Raw genomic sequence first — 19,351 nt, 5'->3', positions numbered from 1 at the left:
ATTCTCTTTAACAATAAACTGCTTTTCAAAAATATTTCGTTTCCTTTGTTTGAATGCATAACGTATCATCTTTAGATGTGAAGAGTTTTCGAAACTCAACTATTCGCTAAACTGTAGTCTTGGAATCACTATCTTTTTATTTCATCCACAGTTTTTACTCATATTGATAAATCATTAAGCATTTGCATTTTGATATTGAGATTAAATTGTGTTTTCCTTCAAGTATTTATAGGATTTGGTGCCAAATTTTTGACATATTTATTTTTTCAACATCAATGATGACAGAAGAAAAAGAAATTAAAGTCGACAAGTGGGATCAGAATGCTGCTAGGATAGCAATGGATGATGCCGCAAAGAAGGTATGAAAATTTGTCCTGTCTGGTTTGATTTAGTGTTTCATAAAGCAAACTGAGCAATGACGCCTTAGCAGGCGCGGATTTATGGGGGGGGCCCAGGGGGCCCGGGCCCCCCCCGAAATGTTGCGAGGAATTATTGTTGAAATTCTATGTATCCGCATCAAATCGTTTGATATGCGTCTACACAACTGATATTAGTCCCACGGCAGACTTAACTTATCTGGGAGGGGGGGGGGGGTAATTTTTTGTTATTATTATGGTTAAAATCATCCATCGATCAGACTCCTTTATTCCGTTATACAACTGTAAATGCATTTTAATAGCAACATTTGTTGGAGCTGACTCAGCTGAAACCAATGCTGAACCAAATGACGTCAGTTGAAACAATCTGAAACCTTGAATGGCTGTTTTATAGTTTTTAGCCTTCATTATAATTTCAATCAATTGCCGTCTATGCTTGCAAACATACAAACATCCAATTGGTCATGGACACTGCATGCAGGGTTTTAAACCAGATTTCAAGTTTACTTTGCATGCTTAGCAATTTTTATTCAAGCAAAATGTATTTTTCAAACATTCACAATTGATGAAATGGCTGTTTCTTTTAATGTATATTTTATTTTATGGCATATCGTATATGTCGTAGTATAGTGGCATAGCCAAGGGGAGGGGGGGGGGGTTACAACCCCCTCCCCCTTTGGCACGCGTGTGACATCACGATATTGAGAATAATGCTTTCAGTCTCTGTTTCTCTAAAATAAAGTTTTCCTAATTTTAAACGAAACTGCATTAAAAGAGCGAGTTTTGCCAATACCAAACATTTAAATATCTCAGCCAGGAATTAGCAACAAGAAAACATAGAGACTTAGGTTTATTACCGAAAAATCCGAAGAAAACATGATCTTATCACCATTTTACAGGAATATTTATACCCACATTTTTGTTGAAAATGCTCCCAGAATGCACCAAATTCAAAGCAATTTTTCAAAATTTTCTGGGGGCTGCCCCCCAGACCCCCGCCGCTGGGTGTCGCATTTGGCGAAGACGCCGACGGGCTTCGCCCGCCGGCCGTAAAAAACCCCCCTTTCAAAATTCCTGGCTACGCTACTGTCGTAGTATCATTGTTAATATCTGTTTTATCTTTTTCTTTCTGTTTAATTGATTTTCAAATTTTCTGGCCCCCCCCGAAAAAAACTCCTAGATCCGCGCCTGCGCCTTAGTGTGTGATAGTTTCGCGACTTGTCTGTTGTGAAACTGATCTGCTGTTAACGTATAATTGTGCTGCCACACTTGGTTGTTAGTTGGAATCTTTATCCTCGGACTGACAAGCCTCTGATTAGTCCTGGTAGTTTCGCATACTTGTAGAGGTCTTGAGCTGCTAATGTTGGGCCGGTTACCGAGATTGACTGCTGAAGTAATCGAACAAAGTGTGAATTTTGTCAGCAAAAAAATGCAGACACAAATTTTGATCACATGTGGATTAAAAAAAAAACAGTCAGCAGATTAGTCTGTAGACGTTGAATTAATGTAAAAAAAAACGACTGATTTGCTGTCTGGGTCTCCACTCCGTTAGTATTTGAAACTTTCTTTTCTCCACTAGCATTCATTCATTCTCTACAATCTACATCTACTTGGAATAGACTGCTTCGATTGCAGATAGAAGTATACTTTGTTTGCGTTGTTCTTACCTGAGTGAATGTAAAACACGATAACAATTAACAGATTTTGAAAAACACGAATTTTTAATGGACTTTTAACTCTGGTTGCCGGGCGCTAGAATTTTGCCACCTGGAAGAAGCTCTGATATGCCACGCTTGGTCGCCGGAAAAATAAAGGAGCTTAGAGGCTTGCACTAGGTGTCGCTAAATGAAGGGCTGTCCTGAAATGAGTAGCTCAAGTGCACACCCCGAGAGTCGACCCAGCACCACATGATCTTGAGGTTTCTTTGTGTACAAAGTCATGCGCTTAACTACTGAGCTTGCTTTGCAAGATGTGATCTTGCTATACAAAGCCAAATGATATCAAAGAAATATTTTTGTGTTTCAGGCTATTTTAGATTTGAACTATGAAGAAAACTTTACATTGATTGACACTCGCCTTGCCATCTGCACTATAGCTGTTCTGTTTGCGGGATTTGCATTAATCTGGGACTTTTTATTCCCATTTCCAGCATCGAGACCTGTACTGATGCTCTGTGTGGTAAGATTGACATATAAGAACCTTCTGATGGGTGAAAACAGTAGGGTGAAACAGGCTCTAGTCTAGAGGTTTTAGAATGTAATTAACTATATTTGATGTAATTTGCTCTGGTTGGCTTTTTTCTCTGCTTTTTAAAAAAACTACCAACACAAATAACAATTTTTTTCTCTATATATCTTCTAAAACTACTTGAATGAATATTTCACTCAAAAATATTTGAAACTTTTGTGCCACACTCGAAGGCAAAGAAGTCGAAATAGCTTTTTCAGTACTTTGTTATAAAAACTTGTCTACTAAAATGTGATGATGTTTATTGTTTAGGTGTTTTTTTTCAAATTTCTGCTTCTCTTTTAGGTTTGAACTCTGGTGAACAATAGATCACTATCCTCCAAAAATGAGCTGTCTACATATTTTAGTTTTTCATATGATTAGAGACTTTTTTATGTAGTTTGTTTGAGGCAAAACGGGCAATCAATGATTGGGGCAAAACAGACATAATGATAAATATCACTTGCAACACCGCCTAAAAGAATTAGTAGTTTGTTTGGCCTGAAAATTGTTTTCAAACAGATGGCTAGTTTGTTTTGGAGAACTGAAACAGCAAAGATGCATTTGTCAAACAGTTTCATTCTATTTTAATAATACTATAAAAGAAGTTGGCTTTATGGCGGCAAAAGCTTTTTTAAAATAACTTTATTGGTCACCAAACGCAATCATATAAAAAGCAGTCATATACTATGTCCGTTTTGCCCCTTGACCGAGGTAAATCGGACACCCAGATTAAAAATTATTTTTTGTAAGTGAACTTTAAATAATAAAAATGCATTAAGTCTCATGCTCTAGTCTAGGCAGTTGTTGTTAAGTGACATGTTAATTCAAAAAGCGCAATACAGTAGGTCCATGATAACTGATTTGTTTGCTCAAATAGAGCACTTTAAAGGTAGCATGTCCGTTTTGCCCCGCCTTCTAGTAGTCCAGTTTTAATCCGGTGATTACCTGCATTACCGAGGGTGGTCGGATTCACCTCCAAGTGCCGCAATCACCTTCACACCCTGCCTCCACATCGATCTGTCTAACGTGTGTAGGGCTGTAGGGATTTATGTTATACTCCTGTTGGACATTTTTAGGAAACCAATTTCCAGCTGACAAAAGTTGTATTTTTTGCATCTCTTTAAAGTCAGCCGATGTTGCCCTAAAACGTATGATGGTACTATAACCAATAGTGATGTTGCAACTCTAGTGCATTTTCAGTTCTCCTACTTTGTTCTGATGGGGGTGCTCACTCTTCATGCCAATTATCGGGAGAAGAATGTTTTCTTGGTCGCTCATCAAAAAGACGTCGTTGGAACCGAACCAGACATTGTTTGGACGTTATCTTCCACAATGCCACGGTACGTACTTGTCTGATGCAATATCATCACTGTATAGTTCTACAACTAGTAAGTGGTAACGAATTGATTGGTTGTGGGAATCTTTGTGCTGAGAAGGGTCTGCTACTATTCGGTGAGTCCGATTCGGTGAGTTTGATTCGGTGAGTTCCTAACCTCTAACCCCTAACCTTAACTCCTAACCCCTAACCCTAAAACGGCAATGATAATTAGGCTACGGTACCCGATAATTTAAAAAAAAAATTGAAAAAATCCCTCGTTAAGGGATCGGACTCACCGAATCGGACTAACCGAATCGGACTCACCGAATCGGACTCACCGAAACGGGCCATTCCGTGCTGAGAAAGCCTCTTGGAAGATCAATCTGGTTTCGCATTTTTGCAGCGCAATACTTTGCTTACACAATTCCCACTCATATCTTCCAATAACTTTTGGTGGCCCCATTTGATGAATATCCAATGACGCAATTACTTTGAACCAAATGCCCTTGGTTCAAAATACGTCAGCACAGGGATTCATCAGCTATCCAGGCCTTGTCCCGCTTTTACTGTAGATCCATTGTGATGCGACAATTGCGTGTACTTCACGCGTGTCGCGACAATTTAAATCTCATAATTTAAATTGGGTTCGTCTGGTTTGAGTTGATGCATAACCAGTACCGTTGACAGGGAGTACTTTTAACCTGGAATGACATTAGGGGCCCAGAAACCACCACATTTTTCATAGAAGGGTCTTGATTTGGGGCCCGAAGATCACATTGGTACCCGGCCCAAAGTATCCTCTCACTGGCCCTGTGCATAACTCATTTATAAATAACCCATTAACCTCCCAATAAGGCGATTCTTCCATGAGAAATTGAATTCCAAATGAAACTTAAACACGACCAAGGATACTTGAATTGAAAAAACAAAGTTTTTCTTTTAAAATGTGCGTGTTTTAATCATTCCTAATCAAGTCCTCTTTCCTATTTAACCCCTCAAAACCGGAGTATCGAAAGAATTTTACGTTACAGAGGCGTTCATACCCTTGTAGGCCCGTCACCTCAGAAAGAAGTCAGTTTCTGATATACTGTATATAATTAATTCCATTAATCAACTTCCATAGTTCCATTATCAAACTTATGTTTTAAAAGATTGCGAATTAATTCATTTAGTCGTCGTCGTATAAGTTTCTGGAGCCGATGGTCTATCTTTTCACCACCTTAGTTTCACGATGTTTCCTGACTACACTAGAAGGCTACTAGAGAGCAGCCAATCATTGGTTTCATTACCAAAGCCATGCAGAGTGCAGACCTTCCACTCCGTTACATTTATTCATTCGTTTGTAGAAAGACATTGAATAAAAGGTTATATTTTACCTCAATATTAAGCCACAGCATGTATATTTTAGGTTCGACAAAAACTACAGCCTCACTATGTCAGTGAGAGAAAATTCCAAACAGAGAAGTGCCAGCTTGGATAAGTGTGTGGGTGATGTGTTCGATGAGAATGGGGTCCTTCTGTACGACGTTTTCCAGCCTCTGGTTGTCAGGCTTCACAACTCGCTTGCTTCTGGTAAAAAACGCCAGTGATTGGGTGGTTATGCTCCGAGAGCTTCATGTTTTGGGGATATTGGGATTTTGTACTGTCTCGTTTCAGATGAAATTACTTGAGTACTACTTCAATGTAAACACCAAATATTTTTTGTTCCAAAACCGCTGCTAATCGTGCAATTTCTGCAGTATCTTTGTAATGTTTTAGAATTCCTGTTAAAATTCGAATGCCACTAACGAAATATTGGTTGATAAAATTGGATTAAGCAACCGCTATTGGATAAATATTATTACTGCCTTGTGCTATCACACTGAAGTTACGTTATTTTGGTTTTGACTTCAGTTTTAGGGTAAATTTAGAATTTACAAATATAGGTCTGTAGAAACATGCCAATATTACCGTGTGAGTATGTTTTATGTTGAATTTAAGAGCGGCTGAGTGAGCACGCTTGATGCAAAGCGCGGTATGGTCCAGAAGACCAAACTATAAACCTTTGGTTGGCGGCCAAGCTTTTTCTAGAGCATTGTTAGAAAATAAAGAGTTTGTTTCAAAAGCTATGTTTAGGTGTTTTTTTTCTTGGGGTTTAAAATTGGTCGCTACTTGTGTGTTAATGTGTTTCGTGCAAAGATATCAGAAAATATACGGTCAAGCAAGATGTTTGTGATCAATCAGAAGGGGTTAGAGATTAGCATGGTGTGGAGCTCAAAACTTATCACTCGCCGGCGCCAAAGTCTTTGAAGGGGTGCAGACGTTCTCATCTTTCACCCACGAAACACCCTTCAACGTATTCAAATCGCAGTTTGTATTATACAGTATTTTCTTATTTAGAAAATACAATACTAACATGGCACTGTCGTTTCATCAACGCATGCATAGAATACATTACAGTTTGCATACCGTTATTGCACGAAGATGTGGAAAGTGTGTTGACAACCAATTTGGGTAAACAATTCAGCATTTGAAGCTACTCATATTTCCCCAATATTAAAACTTTACCACTGAAACAGGATCATTTTGAACAGTCTATTTTCTACATTATTGGACTTTTCAAGATAATTGTTGTAGTAGCATTCTCAGTTTATGCAACACTAATTTGCTTTTTGATGATGTTGAGTTACTGCGAGAAGTGAAAAAATCAAAACCGTGCTTTCGGAAGGAACCTGGCAGCACGAGACACTTGCACCGCATGAAAGCATAAGGTGAATGGTTAAAATCACAATACAACGATTAATCATTGCGCAAATTGATTTTAGTTTAGCTTAAATATCGTACGACACGCTCAGAGCATAGAGGGTGAAGAAAACAGCTGCCCATTTTATATAAACAGCCCGCTTAATGCTTTAACTTTATTTATTTTTTGCTTTGATGACACACTGACATCTAAACAAATTTGTTAGTTAGGCGCTTAGGCTTACATGATAATAAGCAAAATTTGAAACAAACGTGAGTGCTATTGTAGCATATTAATAAAATAGTACGAATAGAAAAACCTCAATTGTCGAAGTAAAACTATGTACAGTAGTTCCTGCCCCACCACTCTCCGCAAATCATCCGGGAAGCAAAAAATAAATTAATACGATTGTAAGAGTTGGTGTGACGGTCACAGTAAATAAACATTCGTATCGTGAGGTCGGCTATTACTGGAACTTGTCGGTTTCTCGGCAGCGGAGTATAGCTAGAATCGACAGCGCCAGTTACGTGTTTCGCCTATGAGGCTCATAAGTGTCTCCCCATAGACTCGCGGCCGACGAAAAGCAAAGCTAAACATCCCAAAGTTAATGGCGCAAATTGTTTCCGATTCCACAGCTTTTGAATAACCTTGACCTCAAGACATCAATATAAATTAGGTTCATGCAGTCAGTAGCATTGGCTGGGAGCATTTTTAGACCGAGTCCAGAACCTTTTTAAGGGGCCCGAAAACATGAAGAAACTACAACGTATTCTTCCGATACAATTCGTTTTTCTTATAAATGTCTTAATTTGGGGGCCAAGGATCTCATTGCTACCGTGCCCAAAACATCCTCCCAACGGCTCTGGACGCAGTCAGCGGGCAAAACACAGGTTGGGAGCTACACGATTTCGCTTAAACACTGATGATGCAACAAAAGCAAGATTCAATGAATACAATCAACAAATCATCTATGACAGTGACAAAGTGTTTTAGAAGGCTAGCCTATACAGACTGCTTGACATGTATATGTACAATGCATGGTACAAAAGTAATAATGTTTGAAATAGATTCACCCATCTATGGCAAGGATTCATACTTTCACCACCAGCGCCACTTCGACGTTACTTTCCGCCCCTGTAAAACAAAACCATCAATTCAACGCAAGAAATAAGATGATACATTCCGTTTTAGCAGGGACACTGGACAGTGCCGGTTCAAGGGCCTCGTTCAGATCAAGTCCATTCATTCAGTCAGCATCACCGCATCTAGGTGGAGATTTTCACAATCATGATAACAGGCTGTTGAGATTTTTTTGTATAAATATAAATTTGTCCAACTTTTTTTTAACCGTGGGGTCATGTATTTCAAAAGATACTGATCACACTTAACGCATTTTGTTGTTACAGCAACAAAATTCCTTAGCACATGAGCTTCAAAGTATTCGAAGAATTGATATAAAAAAATCATTTGAAATGATCAAAGTGTTGAATTTTCTTACCTCCATGTCATTCGATTGAACGTGATTCCTTTGCAACAGAAAACAATCAGTAAGCAATTAGAGATTAACAGATTATTTTTCACAATACAAAAACACTGATCCAGACAGCAAACCAGTCGTGTTTTACATTGATTCAACGGTTTGCAGACGTTGAATCAATGTAAAAATCGACTGATTTGCTGTCTGGGAGACTTTTAAACCAACTGACTATTATTGCGCGACAAGCCCAAAAGTTGGAATGTAGAATCAGAATGACTCGGTTTTCAATTGGCAAACAATGATTATGCAACGTAGCCTTTTTACATCATTTCAACATCTGGCGATGTTAAAACGACATAAAAAAGAAAACTGTTGCTTTTTTAGACTCAGATTTCAATGAAAAATTAAGAAATAGACATCATTACTTTTACATTGCCATTCATTGTGTTTATAAACATTAGGGATGGTAGAATAAACATCAATTAACAGTAAGTCTAACTGGATGCTATTAGCATCGTTTGCTTAATAATTAGGCGTTTTTAAAGACCAGTGGTCATTGGCAAGACAAAATGAGCTGTATTTCTAAACGTTTATAGAAATCACATATAAATCAGAACAAAATCACACAAAACGAAATTTTACATTTATTTTTTCATTGTTACACAGTCGATGAGTTAAATCAGGGGTCACCAAACTTTTTTCTCTGAGGGCCGGATTGCTGCGAGATTAACAGCTGCGGGCCGGATGCCAACTGCGAAAAGATATACAACTATCTAGAATCTCCATTGACTTGAACTGAGCACAATAAATAACAAAGTCAGCGGTGGAATAGCAAAGTTGTGATGAAAATCGAAAGGTTGCTGGAAAAGTTACGCCCTGCTGTGATACACTACAGAGCATCGTGCTCTTGAAAAAACATTACATCTTTCCAAATTTGGCCTAGCCCTAGACTGTCCCCATTTGCCTAATGATAAAAACAGAATACCAACATGTAGGCTGCATGGTGGAAAAATGTACAAATTCAACATACAACAACGAACTATAAAAACGAACAATTTTAACAAAGAAGTCTCTATTACACAAAAAGCCAAAGACGGTAATTGCTAATGCCAAAGGAACCACACATAGCCGTACGAGACCAACCATTTTGGGGGGCAGAACGCAAATTTGCCCAAATCTGCACGCTTTTATAGAAATTGCCCAAATATAATGTATGCGGTGCATGATAACAGTGAAAAACTAACATAACAAGATCACCAGCTAGCTAGAATTTCTTACCCAAGTAATCAAGATAGAACAACTGAATTCATCTTTGAATATACCTTGCTTGTGCATTGCTCGATGCTTCTGCACTTTGGCATGGTAGGCAGGAGTAACATTTAGGAGTATTATATACTTCAGCAGTAGCATTTTAAATGTTGGTGAAATTAACATGACACAGTTGCATATACAAACTAAGTTTTTATTTTGGGGCGCAACTGCATCATTTTAATTTGGGTGGTTTTATAAAAGTAACCAAACAAAGCTAAGCAACACCACAACATTAACATTACATTTAACAGGTACAGTATAACATTTTTTCGTTAAATGTTGTGGTGTTGCCTAGCTATGTCCGTTTATGGTTGAAAAAGTAGGCTACTGTAACCTCTCCACCCGAATTGTTTTATAAAAGTATTCACCAGATTTATATAAATTCATATTTTGTAGTTGCCCAAATCAAGATGATGCATTTATGGATATTAGGCCGATGAAAAAAATTAAAGACTTTGTAAATTTTGATGCCGAGGCAACTGTATCACGCCAATTTGGGCAGTTTTATAAATAGACTATGATCAGATAATTTCATATTTTTTTGTTGCCCAAATCTAAACGATACAGTTATGAAAATGGAAAAAGTAATGAATTTGTTCATTTTTGGGAAACTGCCTCACGCTAATTTGGGCAGTTGCATAAACAGACTAATCAGATAATGTCATGTTTTCAGTTGCCTAAATCAACACGATGCATTTGTGAAAATTAATAAAATTAGCTATATAGCAAATTTTGTGTTTTGATTTGGGCAGATTCACAAAAGTATTACAGACATATTTTGGTGGCTGTCCAAATTGGCATGATGCAGTCGGTTAAATGCATTTCGTACTACAGTTTGATCACCATACAATACATCAATACGGGTGTGCCAAATGAAAATTTTGCGGCACATTTCTTATGCAAATAAGAGGCTGTACTTAGTTTGATAGGTACAAGATATTAATTTGTAGTTTTTCTTAATTCATGCAATTTTGAAGCTTTTCATATAGCAATTTTTGCCCTAATAATTGCAACATTTTGCCCGAATTTGCGACGTTTTGAAACAATAGGGGGGGCAGCTGCCCCCCTGGCTCGTACGGCTATGGAACAACATGTACAGAATTTATGACAGCGTCTTCTATTACCGGTATTATAGAAAAAGCATTATTATAAAAACAATTCTTATTTTAGTTTTAGAATCTATAATAATTTGTAGTACTTCAAATAATTTGTGATAGGCACAGGCAACTAATACTGATATTTGCCAGAATTGTTTCATGAGAAGAAACAATATGGAAAAATCATTAGCAGGTTGCGTGTAGCTCAACAGCAACGTCAGTCCTTTACAAAAAGTTTGGTAACTGTTACTTTTTTGTAGTGCAGCTGTTATTTCCGCAGCAGGTGGCAGGCCGGATGAAATCAGTTCGCGGGCCGGTTCCGGCCCGCGGGCCGTAGTTTGGTGACCCCTGAGTTAAATCGTTGTAGCAAACAATTGGAAAACAGCAACCAACACAATTTCATCACTATGACGCGAACAAGTTCTTACCTGGCTATTTCTTCTGGCACAAACAGAAAGTCGATTGGAATGAATGGTTTCAATTCCAAATGATTCTTAAAGTACTTAAGTTTCCTGAACGCTTTCCGACTGCAAATTAACTTCTGATAAGTAACTAGGTGCATGAAATTATCCACAAATCAAAGAATATGCGGGCTACAGATAATTTACATTCACACAGTCATGGGCTGATTGAGCAGTAGTAATCTTCTTTTATGAAAACAAGAAGCTTGTACTGAACTCTTTCGCAGTCAGTAGGCTATATCGGATGTTTTTGTATGAAACTACATTGCTTTCGCCAACCCAAGCTTAGGCGGTCTTCCTTTAACCATCCTTGAGAAAGCGGCGGTATTGTGGGCAAGATATCAGAGTAAGTATTAAGCAGTCATTGAGCTGTTTCTGTTATCTAAATCACGCAGACTACAAGCCTCATTTGGGGAGTGGTGCGGTGCGCATTTGGCACTGTGCTTGTGCTACCACCTTGTATGCACAGTACCATCTCCTATTTGTAGCAGTTAAGTAACTTAACATTTAAAAGCTTAATAGTTGAATAAATTTCAATCAAGATTAAACAAACAGGGTAGAATACCAAACGACAAATAAGGATTTTCAGCAGAGTTCGTTTACATACTTTATGAACATTCTTGTTAAGCCAATAAGAGTTTTCAGGTAAAAAGACGATTGCACCACATAAAACCCTTTGAGGTTCTTCTTAAGGAAAGGTGGAATCTGGGAATGGTTCTTCTTAAGCCAAGCTGTACTGGGGAAATGGCTCTTCGACACAGAATTGTTGAAAAATACAATTACATACTCCTTGTCTTGCACAAGCAACTCCATCGTCGATAAAAGATATCTAAAAATGTATAAATTAACTATAAAAAGTGTGCAATACTTTAGGTCTACGTTTTGTATCTCAAATTTGTTATCTCAAATCAAATCGTAGAAACAGCCCAGAGTTTATAAGACTTTCCAAACCAGAAGGGAGTTTGTACAAATGTACATACGATCAGCAATTCAGCAGTGGTGACGAGACCATGAATTATCATCGAGAGATTTATGTCAATTGTGGAAGAAGCAATGGTAGAGTATAGAAGCATTATGCCAATTTCACGGAACGGCACCGTGCAATACATACTACAAAATATAAAAAATATTATTCTTTATGCATGTAAACTGTAAACTTACAGAAACAAGTTGTCGATAACCCAAGTGTAGTTGGGGATGCTACTGTCTGGTAAGTATCTCCCAAATATCTCAACAATGGTGTTCTTCTCTTTAAAGAACCCTTTAAAACACAGAAAAAATAATGCATAAAACTGTGTAACATGATGAACGGTCATTTCAAGAGGATTAGTTTAAACTAGTGACCTCAGATCGTACTACCTTTTTATAAACAAATAAACCAGAATATATATTTTTTTGATGGAGAGTTAGAGGGTTTTATTTTAATAAAAGGAAAACATGAGCTATAATATTGGTGTGGCGTTCAAGAAACTGGCTTCAATATAATAATTTACGAATTAGAAATGCATAATGACTATTTACATCAAATGCACCACAACGTTTTGACTGCAATTCAAACCAAAATAATCTGACATAAAACTAAATTTCTGATTTACAACGTCGCCGGTTATCACTATCAATCTCAACTTTTGCATCGTTTTGCCTTAAAACGTTGGAAAAAAGGGGCAACTCTAGCTGACTGGGAAACTATGAGCGGTAACAATAGCAACACATGATACCAAATCACGCACCTCCGTGAGAGATCACGCGCTTGAAAGGTTGTATTGCAGAAGCGTCAACTTTGTAATCAACATCACAGATCACCACCGTCTCCCACGTAATAGGTCGGTTCAAGTCGTTGGGCGGGGTAGGTTGAAGTATTGAGAAAGTGTTGGGCGATTTCTGTCCGTCATCTTGCTGGGTCATGTTTTTTTTAGGGACAACTTCTGAAACACAAATCGATTTGCAGAAGCTGAAAATATTAACAACGACTTATTGTATGGTGGTGTTAATGATTACTTTTTTGATTAATAAAAAAAAACAAAGATCAACGTTTTATTACCAACATCATGCCAACATCATCTTGATACGTCATATGATGCGTCTTTGCCTGTGTAATTTAAACGCCATGTGATGTGCCTTTCTCCTATGCTATGCCGTTTCATTTTGCATTTCGTTTTTTCAATTCAGTGCTTAGATCAGTTATTCATTTTCAGTGTAGATATGATAAGCAGTTATTTTTTTGTTACTTGATAAGGGCTAACGTGTGTATGGCCGAAAACGTTTGTAGCTTATAGTTTATGTTCAATTTTAATGAATTATGTTAAATGCCGTGTGGTTGCTTGGTTGTATATGTCTGTGGTTGAAGAAAGTGACCTCTTTACCAAAATTGTATCATGCTAAAGAACTTTTGAGAGCTGACTGAACATTGATAATTATGGAGATTGTATATTTGACAGCATTTTATAACCGACTGCAGTAAAAAAATATTATGTAAGTAGAAGCTGCTGATACTTTTGCTGTTAAAGCTTACAGCACTCAACTTTTAAATTATGGCATAAAATCATAGTTCAGCTCGCTGTTTAGACATTATTCAAGTAAAAGCAATATCATGAACACGGGGCTTTGATTTCAACAATCATTTGGTCCCAAAAGCACAAGATGCTTGCAAAAGCAAAGCAAATGTAAAAGTACGGTAATTCTTCAAAATGCAACGCCGTGGAAAGCCTTCGATAAAGAGTGAACTTACATTTTTTTTTTGCACAAATTACCATTACAAATGAAAAAAACAACAGCAGAAAGCGATGAAAACATTAAGGACATGCACGAGTTTGGTGTGACCAACATAAAAACACCACTTTTCGTTGTTTAATATTTTCCTATTAAAAATTGTTTTGGCATAAATTCAACATTTGTAGACGTTGAATCAACGTAAAAACGACTGAATTGCTGGTTGGGAATCTAAACATTGAAATCTAGTATGCAGATGACAATCTAACTTAAAGAGTGTGTGTGTAACATCATGGTAACATAGAAATGACGACGAGCCTACAGAAGCACTTTCAACAACTTGTCTTCAACAACTGGTCACTCACCTCCAGACGCAGAACCAACAGACCCTTCGAGTTGTACATCTTCTTCAAATCCTACAGTTTCTTCACTGACAAGTTGAAGTTTATTTTCGTCTATAAAAATCACAACAATTCTAGCCTTATTGGTATTTTGTTCTTTCTTTCAATGCAACCACATTTTAATGAAAAGTTTGGGTGAGTATTCCAGATATGAAACACAACGTGTAATAAAGTATCTGAAATGAGCCAAATACCAACTGTAAATAAGCTATGCACCACTTTAAAGTTTTAAAGAGCTAAACAATGCATCTGTTAAACATTAACATTGCTGCAAATAACGATCACTGCAGGCTCAGTACTTCAACCAATCACCTTGCAAATAAAAACTCAACAAAGGTGGACACACTGAAAATAGTGCAAACGTGCAACCAAACACAGCCGTTATAAAGCTTTAGGCACAACAGAATTTAGAGCAGTATCAAAAAGTTAAAGTATCTTCAACACTGAAACAATCAAGAGAAGAAGCGTATATTTGACTAGAAATCTTCCCCTGGCGCAAACTCACTGTTCATCGTTTCAGCACCTTTCACTGTAAGATCATCTAATGCAACGGACAGGATCAGGGCCGAAGGCGGGACAAGAGAACGACGTCTTTTGGTAGGAGAAGAGTCAACTGCTACATAAGGAGCGTCTTCTTCTTTTTCGTCGCCCAGTGACACCAAAATACTGTCGTCTAAATTGAAGATTAATAGTTTATTTATTTCTCGAATACATAATTGTTATTGCATTTGGCAAAGATGAACTTTAGACAAAAATGAAATTATACATGCTATTAATTTTAATAAAAATTTTTTTTTTTACAAAATAGACAAGATGTAATTCTACATATGTCCGGCAAGGGAATGGAAGAAAAATCGACAGAGATTAGCACGTACTTCGGGCCTGAAGGAGTATTACACCATTACGTCTGACATAAACAGCTGAGTATGGGTACGTTGTAACTAGCAGTGGCTGCTTGACTTTGTGATGTTGACCCTGTTGATTCTTTCTAACTGTATAGTGTACATACTTGATAGTTCAGACTTCGGAGAAATGATGCTGTCCAATTCCTCTTCTGAATCAGAAAGCAAATCGATGCTTCCAATTGTATCATATCTTGTTCGACTTGATTTTCTAATAAATAACATTAAAACGTGGTTTTCAAAAGGCGAGTGAACAAATTCAGAATTTTTATGCGAAACTAACAATTAAAAAAAAAATCAAAAATATCCACAAATTAAACAAAACACCTAACAAAATAATCAGCAACAAAGGAACTTTTGTAGAAGTATAGGCCTACAAAACAATAAATTTATCTTAAACTAATTTTATGCATATTGCATGTAACAATGAGGTAGTCGACGCTGTCAACAAACCTAGAAATTCCACCAGTTGATCCTTCCAGGTCATTGCTTGTGTCCAGTTCCAGTAGAAGTTTCGTTTTAGTTCTTGGAGTGTCTTCACCTTTAGAACTATTCAATGGTACGTGTGAATCTCCAGCGTTCAGAGCATCCCCGTCATATTCTTTCGGTTCTTCAACAAGGAAAACGCCACTCGGAGTTTCTACTGGATCATGCAAGCTACTGCCACTGATGGGAGTGGAACTATCTTGAACTTGGTCTTCATCCATGTGGTGGGTATTGTTGGAAGACCTTGTATCGCTTTGAAGAGCACTACCAGTCTGCATCAAATTTTCATCTCCAGATGGTTCAGCATTTTGGGAATCTGTTGCTATTGTCGAGTCAATTTCTTTCGTTATTGGTATCTCAATAGATGAACCTTCCAAAAGTGTAATATTGCCAAAATTTTCTTGAAGCAAATTTCCGGCGACAGAGTCTTTGTCATTATCTAACTGTGCTTGAGAATGATCAACACTTTCCAACTTTAAGACACTCACATCAAGTTCGGTCACAGGTAGACCATCACGTGATAATTTGGTGACAACTTCATTTTCTTGTATTTCTTTCAACGCTTCATTGACCAGATCTCCGCTTAAGGAAGTTGCAACCGATGAAAAAGTAGCGTTCTTGTTGGACAGAGATGTTTTGCTCTCAGTGGATTCTTCATCAATATGACGTGTCATCGCTTTTGAATGAGCAGACACAGTGGTAGCAATTGTTCTATCTTGATCGGTAGTCAAAAGAGACTTGTCTGAAATAAAGTCAGCCATAAGAGAAGGATGGTTCTCTTCTGAAAAGTCTCCATCATCACCGTTACTAACGTGTACCACGTTAGTAACATTAGCGATGCCACTTGTTTGCTGGGTTGCTGTAATGTCATTACTGTCACCTGATTGGTCGATCAGATCAGACGAATCTACATCAAAGTTGGATGGATGATTGGTTGTAGGTGAAATGGAAGTAATTTGTTTTTTGTCTAAATTCTGCAAATTATCCATGTTGATTTCTGAAAGGTTATTGTCATCGATAGTTAAACGAACGTTAGTTGCCAATGCTTTGGAATCAGTCAACTCGCTATGACTGAAACTAACTGTTTCAGTTCTACTTTTGTCCACGTCATATTCTATATGATCATCACGTAACATCTCGTGGTTGTTTATATTTTCAATATCATCCGGATCGGAACTGATTAATGACGGATCCTTGCCATTTGTTGATAACGTAAGGTCCACCAAAGAACGATCAGGAGATGGTGCACGTTCGTGTTTTGAAACAACCTGCAAAACAGATACTTCTTCCTTGGTAGAATTGTCAACTGTCAAGACGTCGTCGACCGTTTTCCTTTGATCTCTTTCTGTTGATTTGTTGACAAGCGAGGAAAATTTAATTTCTTTAACATCCAGTTTTTCGTTAGCTTGAAGTACAGAAATAGAGGTTTTGTCTGGTTCTAGGCTTTCTACCAAACTCCCACTTTCAGAGCTTAACTCTTTCGGAAAGTTGCGTGTTTCTTGAGTTGGTGACATCAGAACTACATCTTTCGTATCTGCAGCATTTGATTCTTCTTTAACTGTCATGTCGTTTTCCGAGATTCTCTCCGATTCGCTGTTCGGTAGCAGCTGAGCTACTGGAAATAAAGTAACATCTAACTCCAGGTCAGATTGTGAACGCTGCTTCTTTTCAAGAACGAAGGTATCATGACGGGTAACACCATCATCAGGTTGCACATCTGACATACAACTGGAGAATATATCTATTGCTTGAGAAGAATTCGGTGGGAGGTGGATGCTGGAGGTGTCTTCCATGAGGTTGTTGTTATTCTCCATAAAAGAGGAAGATGGATCTGTGTTACTTCTATCACGAAAAAGTGTTCCCCCATTACAAACATCATCATGAAAATCAATCGTTTGTTGCGTAGCCTTGCACACATTGTCTAAAATGAAGTTTATGACATCTTTAATCATAGAAACGTAAACTTCACTTTCTTGAAGACCGTTTTGACTACGAGTCCCCGGCGTTTGGCTCATTTCCACACCATTGTTAATAATGAAAAAGTCTTGTGTGTGAAAATCATTTTCGCTGTTGCTTGAAACTCGAAAACTCTCAGTCGAAGGTAAACAATCAGCTGTGGTTTCTTCGACGTCAACCAATGAACTATTGTTGTCTTTGTTAGAAGATAGGACGTTTTCTTCACCTTGGGTTGAGATAGCAGAAGAAACATCTTCCACATCAGCAACGCTATTTTCACAATTATTGTTAATTTCCGTTGCTTCTTGACCATCTGATGTCGTAGAAAGTAAATCACTTTTTTCTTCATCTTCTTCATACAAAGTTGACTTGTTTTCTTTCTCGGTTTCATTTTTATCGTTATATTCTTCTTCTGGTTCGGACACTTCTGCTATTACCGGCATCACTTCAACGGATGGTTTGAAAAGTTGGATGTCATCCCATCCGCTTTCAAAAGGCATGAACTGTTCGCCTGTGTCATTTTCTTCCCCTACAAACTCACGATATTCAGAAAAACCTGTGCTTGACTCATACTCAGTGACATCAAACTGTTCCACAAAATTTTCAAACGATTGCTTTTGTGGTTCAGCAGATACGTTTTCTTCCAACTCATCATCCATGAAAACTGTTGTTGGAACTACGTTCAGCGCAGTAGTGTTCGTTGGCAAACGCAGAGACGATAAAATTTTGTCTTTACGCTTTTTACTTGCTCTTGGAGGTGGGGCAGGCGGTTGACAGCTAAATGGATTATCATCGAATTCAAGGGAGATTTGACTAACATTGTCGTATTGCTTAAGGTCATTTTCGCTTTCTGATGAATCAATATCAGAAACATTTATATGGTCAGAACCAAACACACTGCTGCTGTCATCAGAGTTTGATACTTCATCAACATTATCAATATGTGTAACATTGCCCGGCAAGGGATTTTCATTAACAGTCGCAAAAGTTGATATGGATGCACTTTCGTTGACTGCAACCTTCTCACTGTTGTGCTGGGCATTTTCTTCTGTTGCTTCATCTTGTGGTTTATCACTCAAGAACGCCACATCATTTTTAAACGCATTTGTTGAATCAGATGATTCAATTTTTGGACTGAAAAGCATATTTATATCATCTGCATTGTCCTTTGATACTCGAAGTGCAGTAACAGACGGCTCTGGTCTTGGGGTGTCAGAAATTTCGCCAATGCTTTTAATATAACTTAACGGTTCAGTAGCAGAACTCTTTCGCGACGTTTCTGAAAAGTCTTCTTGATTTGCTGACGATAGCTGTGATGACGCTGCATCTGCATCAACAATACATGGCTTCAGTGAATTCTCTGAAGTGCTTGAATGTGTGGGCTTTGTTTCAGAAAAGTCGTCGATGTCAAGCAAAGAAATGTTAGGTGTGATATCAAGATCTATACTGGGCTGTGTTGTTTCAGTATTTTCTACATCAAAATTTTCTCTATGTACCTCGTTCAGTGCAAAGCCCAAAGACAAACTATTTTCATCTTTTTTCATCGTGAAATGGCTTGTCGTTACTTGTGGTAGGTCTTGTGATATTTCTGGCGTGTTGGCACTTGTTCTTTCAAGTTGGGTAGACTCATGAATAAAGTTGCCATCATTTGGTGCAAAAGCGGTAGTCTTCACGAGCTCTTCATTTTCATTCTTTGGAACATCTTCACAAAATTCAGGAGTAATTTCAACACTGAGAGCCTCCGAGTTTATATCTTGTGTGAGATCTGCAGAGTTAATACTAGGAGTCTGTTTGGGTTCACTAAAGTGGGTATCACTATGAAATGCTTTTGTTAAATTAGACGATTCGATTTTTAGACCAGAAAGAATTATTGCATCATCTGCAATGTCCACTGATGCTTGCTCA

General features: G+C 37.7%; 2 protein-coding genes across 5 annotated transcripts; one reads left to right on the top strand and one right to left on the bottom strand.

Annotated features, from left to right (window-relative positions):
• The first annotated feature begins 155 nt into the window (after positions 1 to 155).
• Positions 156 to 6,132, top strand: LOC145766248 (signal peptidase complex subunit 2-like). The gene is made up of 4 exons (XM_082577923.1): positions 156 to 359; positions 2,403 to 2,555; positions 3,807 to 3,946; positions 5,333 to 6,132. Exons 1-4 carry the CDS (start codon positions 276 to 278, stop codon positions 5,511 to 5,513), a joined length of 558 nt encoding a protein of 185 aa, XP_082434049.1. The 5' UTR covers positions 156 to 275; the 3' UTR covers positions 5,514 to 6,132.
• Positions 6,133 to 6,811: 679 nt separating this feature from the next.
• On the bottom strand, positions 6,812 to 17,571 carry LOC145766247 (uncharacterized). 4 transcript variants are annotated; one of them, XM_082577919.1, is made up of 10 exons: positions 15,458 to 17,571; positions 15,112 to 15,215; positions 14,608 to 14,775; positions 14,067 to 14,156; positions 12,723 to 12,917; positions 12,154 to 12,253; positions 11,600 to 11,821; positions 10,960 to 11,058; positions 8,145 to 8,172; positions 6,812 to 7,780 (listed from the first exon to the last, which is right to left on the bottom strand). In XM_082577919.1, exons 1-10 carry the CDS (start codon positions 17,503 to 17,505, stop codon positions 7,745 to 7,747), a joined length of 3,090 nt encoding a protein of 1,029 aa, XP_082434045.1. In that variant the 5' UTR covers positions 17,506 to 17,571; the 3' UTR covers positions 6,812 to 7,744. The 4 variants fall into 4 exon arrangements, with proteins under 4 accessions (XP_082434045.1, XP_082434046.1, XP_082434047.1 ...); XM_082577920.1 differs by having other exon boundaries at positions 12,723 to 12,914; XM_082577921.1 differs by having other exon boundaries at positions 14,626 to 14,775.
• Positions 17,572 to 19,351: the final 1,780 nt, after the last annotated feature.

This window comes from Aplidium turbinatum, chromosome 3 (assembly GCF_918807975.1).
Source record: "Aplidium turbinatum chromosome 3, kaAplTurb1.1, whole genome shotgun sequence".
Taxonomy (NCBI): Eukaryota; Metazoa; Chordata; class Ascidiacea; order Aplousobranchia; family Polyclinidae; genus Aplidium; species Aplidium turbinatum.
The sequence above is the reverse complement of the archived record's forward strand: the minus strand, read 5'-3'. Positions and strand labels throughout refer to the sequence as shown.